This window comes from Stegostoma tigrinum, chromosome 1 (genome assembly GCF_030684315.1).
Source record: "Stegostoma tigrinum isolate sSteTig4 chromosome 1, sSteTig4.hap1, whole genome shotgun sequence".
Lineage (NCBI taxonomy): Eukaryota > Metazoa > Chordata > Chondrichthyes > Orectolobiformes > Stegostomatidae > Stegostoma > Stegostoma tigrinum.
In genome coordinates this window covers 168,892,174-168,898,173 of record NC_081354.1, presented here as the reverse complement: position 1 = coordinate 168,898,173, position 6,000 = coordinate 168,892,174, and the positions used below count along the sequence as shown (strand labels likewise).

The following is a 6,000-nucleotide window of genomic DNA, read 5'->3' as shown; positions in this document are numbered from 1 at the left end:
GTGTATGCAGCACAATCAGGGAGATGTTACGCAAAGATAAGTTAGATTTTTATACGACTGCTTAGGACGAATAAGTGCTACTTATGTCTCCCTCACTCTGGCACTTTGTCTGAGAGTTTATGTAATGATAATGTTCACAACATATTCAGTATGAATGAAAAATACGAGGAATACAAAGAAGCTGGAGCATGAGAAAATTAATTAAATTTCAACATTATTCACAAAGTTCATGATGGTGCCAGTAGAGTATTTTGGAACTCTTTTCCAAAATGCAGGCGTTAACATTGTATAAATTAATTCAACACAGAACAAACTTTAGAGCAAATCTTATAATGCAATTTCAACAACCCATTCTTAAATAGAACATGATAGTATACACTTCAAACAGTGATGAAATACACAAATGCTTGGTATACAACTTCTGTTTAATAAGATTTTCACTATTATATTTCAGGTTGTAATTATGTATTGGACATGGTACCATACACCTAACTAACTTATCTACATGAAGCAGAATTATACATGTTTATCCTTCATGCATTGTTTCCTTCCCCCATGCCAATACTCTGCTAGCCTACTTTCAATGCAAATGCTTTTTAAATTTACAGTAAATTTAAATAATCAGCCCCTGGGAGCTCAATATATGCACACTCAATGTCTGAGCTTTGTGCCAAATTGTGTCAGGAAAGAAATTACATGAAAATATACCAAAGCTACCTCAATCAAACCAACATAGAAAGGTATGCAAACATTACCGGCAGTTGTCTACTCATACATTCAATTTTTCTATTTTCTTTAAAGAATGAAGATCACACTGAACTTTAAAAAAATCAAATTTAACCCATGAAATGACAATGATACTATGAGGAACCATACGAAAACATTGTTCATGGGTAATTACATATATTTTAAGTTTTAAAAATGCACTACTAGTATTGTTTCAATATAAAATAACTGCATGAAATGGTGAGTGCTGGTGTACTCACTTGATCAAGTATCAAGACCAAGCTGAGTTCAAAAGCCCTATTGCAACCAATTTATACCCAGTAGTCTTCCCTGTTTTGTCCATCCCAAATACACATTGGCATATTCACACCATCGGTAACTTAGCAAGCATTAGTCCAACAGAATAATGAATTGCTACAGCACTGCTCAAAACTTCCTGAACTATCCCCCCAGTCACAATAATCTTCAAAAGAAGATCTGTTTTGCATCAGCTGGCGCCTGCTCCATGGGACAATACGGGCATTTCAACCTAGGAAGTGAAGAGATATGAGAATTAATTAGAAAATCACAGTTAAAAGAATCAGAGGAAGATAAACATCCTTCATGATCACCCAACCAGACTAAGTTTAACAAGCACAATTCTGCTGCAGACGTGTGAGTGACTTACCCACCCTCAAGCCTTTCTAAGCAAAAGAGTTAAACATAAACCTATTGTTCTTAAATATTTCTTAAACTATCCATTGAATAATTTTTTCCAATGTGAAACTATTCACTGACAGACTTAGATAAATTATTTTGCATCATGAGAGTGAAAAAATAAAACGACATCAGCTTAACAGTAGAGTTGGCCATTTCAGAGTGAAATCAGATTTTTTTTAATATGAAGAAAACAAAGTATTGTACTCTCAAAAAAAAGTCATGAAGTTAAGATCTTACCTTCTGGAGTTTAGAAATTTGAGAGGTAATTTTATTAAAATAAATAAGATTCTGAAGGGAATTGAGAAGATACTTATTATGAATTTGTACCCCTTGCATGGGGAAATCAGAATCAGTGATGGGCTCATTGAGTCCACACCATCCCTCTGAAGAACATTCTAACCAGATGCATCCCACGATGCTATCCCGGTAACCCTGCATTTTCCATGGCTAATCCACCTAACCTGCACATCCCTTAACATAATGGGGCAATTCAGCATGGCCAATCCACCTAACCTAACATGCGCATCTTTGCACTGGACGAGGAAACCGGATCACCCAGACAGATAGGCATGTTGAGAAAATGCAAACGCCACACAGTTGCCCAAGAGTGGAATCAAACACAAGCCACTATGCTGCTCCATTGGAAATCTAGAACACAGTCTCAAGTCGAGTGACACAGGGCTAGAAAAGACTGTTATTCAGGATTGAGATGACGCAAAATTTGTGAGGGCTTCATTATTCAATATCTTGAAGACTAAGAGTGATGGATTTCTGGTCTCTCAGGAAATCATGATGGGTAGTATGCAGCAAATCAAATTTAAATTTTTTGGGCAGTCTGAATGGCTAGGCGGCTCAGTAGGCCATATAGTCAAGTACTGCTCACCATTTCTCATTATTTTAAAAGCTGTGATGCTGGGTCAATGGAAATTTCTTAAGATTGAAACCAGTTTTTTTAATTTTGAATAACAGTATCAAGCTATGTGAATAAGAGCTTGTTCTTAGTACAGCAATGGTATAGATGAGTCATGATACTTTTTAAAAAAAATTACATACACTGAATGAGGGTGTCACTGGCCAGGCCAACATTTATTGCCCATCAGGCAGTTAAGAGTCAGCCACATTCTTGTGGGTCTGGAGTCACATGTAGGCCAGACCAGGTAAGGATGGCAGTTTCCTTCCCTAAAGGGTATTGGTGAACCAGGTGAGTTTTTCCCACAATCGACAATGGATTCGTGGGCATTATTAGACCAGTTATTTCCAGATTCACACTGAATTCAAATTCCACGATCTGCCCTGGCTGGATTGAACATGATGTAGAGGTGCCAGTGTTGTACTTGGAGGAGCAAAGTCAAAAGTCACATGGCACCAAGTTATAGTCCAACATGTTTATTTGAAATCGCAAGATTTTGGAGTACTGCTCCTTTATCAGGTGAAGTCACCTGGCAAAGGAGGAGTGCTTTGAAAGCTTGTGATTTCAAATAAACCTGTTGGACAATAACTGGTGTTGTGAGATGTCTGGAGTGAACATAATCTAACAGAGCCTAAGACAAGAATACAAGGAGGTGAATGACCTACTTCTTCTGTAATGAAGAAATTTTGTAAATAATCACCAAGGATGACCTACTAGCTATTTGTTCTGAGTGATAATTAATGCTAACATGAAATTGAAACATCCAGAAAATCTGAAGGGTTTGTGTGACAGCACTTACTTGCTTCCATTAATCATTTTGTTCAGAGCATCTCGTGAGATTATGTGGCCACAGACAAGCTTCATAGGTGGATTGGATTCTGTAGTCTGCTGTCGGAGAATTGGACAGGCGAAGATCGAATGATACCAACATTTTTTACCGAGGTCTACTTCAATCTAAAAAAAAATCAGGAGAACATTGCATTCAGTAATATGGTGGGTGTTTTCTTGCAAGAAAGCAATGCTTCAGGAATGATTAGTACTAAGAGAGAGGGGAAGGAGGAAATGGATTGTATCAGACTGAAAAGACAAAGCCAAGGAGAATTTTAATAAGACATTTGAGAGCAAAAACAAAGTGCCTAGGCAGAAAATTTTTTGGAACTGCATCTGTATCTGAGTAGTGTGTACCAAAGGAGATCAGAAAAGTAAGAAGAGGTTGAGACCGTGCAGTGATTTGGCAAAAATAATAATCTTGCAATCTATCAGTTGCATACCGGAAGCCAAAGAAAGCAGATAAGGAATAGTAATGTGAAGAGGTCATATAAGAATGATGTGAAAGCAACCTATAAACAGTTTTCTATAATACTAAACATTTCAGCTTTCAAAAAAAAAAGCAGCTTGTGAGTTGCACCAGCCACAAAATAACAAGAACCCAAGAGTACCTATTTCTCCTCCAATTCCAAGTTATGTCATTTCAGCATTAGGGAAGCTCTCAGTTCAGGCACAAGCACTCCTAATTTCAGCTCAGTATAGGCTCTTGAAGAGATTTTTCTATTTCACGCCTAATAATAAAATCCAATCCTAATATTCAAGGCAACTCACTGCAGTTTTGTATGTGTCTCCTCAGTACATATAAACTATTAAAAAGAAGGCCACCATTCTCTATTCTACTAGTTGTGAGTGCAGACACTGCAGCTAGCAGCCTGGGTATCAGGATTGAAACCACCAGCTACTTTAGTAAGAGTTCTCATTTCTATTCAAACTGCTAAACTTCAATTACTGCTTCTCTGTGTCACTTGACGCAAAATTGCTTCACAGCAAAACAAAACAATTGGAAAATTGCATTTTGCACTTCTACTTCTCACTACAGCCATTGTCATATCTACAAAAATAGCAACTTAATGTTAAACAGGGATGAATCATGGGCTGTGATTTTCCCCATAAAAGGACTGTATTGAGCTGGCCTAAGCCTATGTGCTGTCAGAAATTCACTGTATAGTCAATAAAGTGAAACAACTTTCATTAGAGCTTTTGTGAATCTACAGCAAATTTAAGCTGTAACTTTCCATTGCTTTTATATCTTTCCTGTAATGAATTGCCCAAAATTGTTGTGCTCCATGGCCTTGTGCAAGTAAAACATTATTTCCTGGCCTTTTTAAAAAATAAATTTGCAATCCTGTTGCTCAAATGTTCTCTCCATGTTGCTTATGAGAAGGTCCATATATTTCCATGACAGTGGGAAGATCCAAATAAACTTAGCCGTGGACCATATGAGTGTGTTAGTGCTCACCTAAAAATGGTTAGCCTTGGAAATCCAGACTGCAGTGCACCCCAGATCTGACTCCAGGCTGCTTCAACATGTTGGTTTCTGGCTTTAAAATGAGAACACCACTCTGTGCAAAATATCAGGAATTTGCTTGAATACTTGCTACCAAAATGTTAAGGCCTTCAGCAAGGTGTTCAACATTGAACTTGGACTGAAACAGTGATAAGAAAGAAGTTTTCTGACTGTTAGTGATTTCCTTCCCATTCTTCCACACAACTCATTTAATGCATTTCCAATGTATTTTTAAATAGCTTGAAAAGTCATGTAATCAAGCAATTACCCAACTGGAAAGATTTGAATAACATGTACAATGCATGCTTCACTAGTTAACTGCTATACAGAAGGTAGTAACAGCAATTCTTCAGCTTGGTTGCCAATTCTAGCTGCCGAACCCAAGTTAATCCAAGCTCTATCAAGAGTCTGCGTCTATCGTGGGTTTACACACAATCTGACTATAAACATTAATACACACTCACTGGCAGCTCATCCTTCTGATTCCATACTCCGGTGCATTGTCTCTGCTCGATTACTGCCTTAATGTTAATGAGAGCTGGCAATGCAATGCACCCTGCTGAAAAACTGAACAAATAATTATTAATAAAATTAAGATGCATATATCAATTTAACATGAAAACTTTTCAAACATTATATGTAACATACTGTGAATTTGCTTTTCAATAGTTTTTGCAAACAGAAGATAATATTTGGCATTGTAAAGCACAGCATGCCAAATATTTCATTAATATAGCAATAAAATCCAGGTTTGAGAATTAAGATCCAGCGATCTTGAAGATTTTATTCTGAAAAGATGTTGAAATATTACAAAACACATGAGCTGCTAAGAAGAAGGCTCTGTTTAGACCAAGCACTGGTAACATAGATTAAGTATTAATGATTATATAGTTCAGTCATGATTTCTCTAGCTTTTAAACGAAAAAAGAAATTGATCACTCTCTCCTGAACAAACAAATAGTCCCTGGCTGAGAAAACAAAACTTCCAATTCTCAAATCAGTTAAGTCACATGAAGGTAGCCAAAGTGAATCATTCTTAAAAAAGTTTTTTGCTCAAAGTGAGAAGGATCACTCAGCCTTTGTGCCTCCTCAGGCAGGGCCAGTAAGATTAGGAACATATCAACAGGGAGAATAATTTACATATGTGAACTTGAAGTGGCACAACACTGCCATCAAGTGAATAAAAAGTATTTCCCCATACATAACACCACAATCAGGATCAACTTCTGAAATTACAGCATAAAATTATGTTGGATATACAGCACAGAAAGTGCCCATTTGGTCCTATTATTCTGTTAGTCCTTTTATTCGACAAGTCACCTCCTAGTAT

The 6,000-nt window shown here is 37.0% G+C and overlaps 1 protein-coding gene across 2 annotated transcripts in view; it reads right to left on the bottom strand.

The window, feature by feature from the left end:
* Positions 1-407: 407 nt before the first annotated feature.
* LOC125459120 (E3 ubiquitin-protein ligase RMND5A) overlaps positions 408-6,000 on the bottom strand; it is a 51,269-nt gene continuing 45,676 nt past the window's right edge. For both annotated transcript variants that reach the window (XM_059650220.1, XM_059650225.1), the window contains 3 exons: positions 5,135-5,237; positions 3,135-3,289; positions 408-1,255 (listed from right to left, as the gene is read on the bottom strand). In XM_059650220.1, coding sequence (XP_059506203.1) covers positions 1,192-1,255; positions 3,135-3,289; positions 5,135-5,237 — 322 coding nt within the window. In that variant the 3' untranslated portion in view covers positions 408-1,191. The remainder of the gene's footprint in view (positions 1,256-3,134; positions 3,290-5,134; positions 5,238-6,000) is intronic.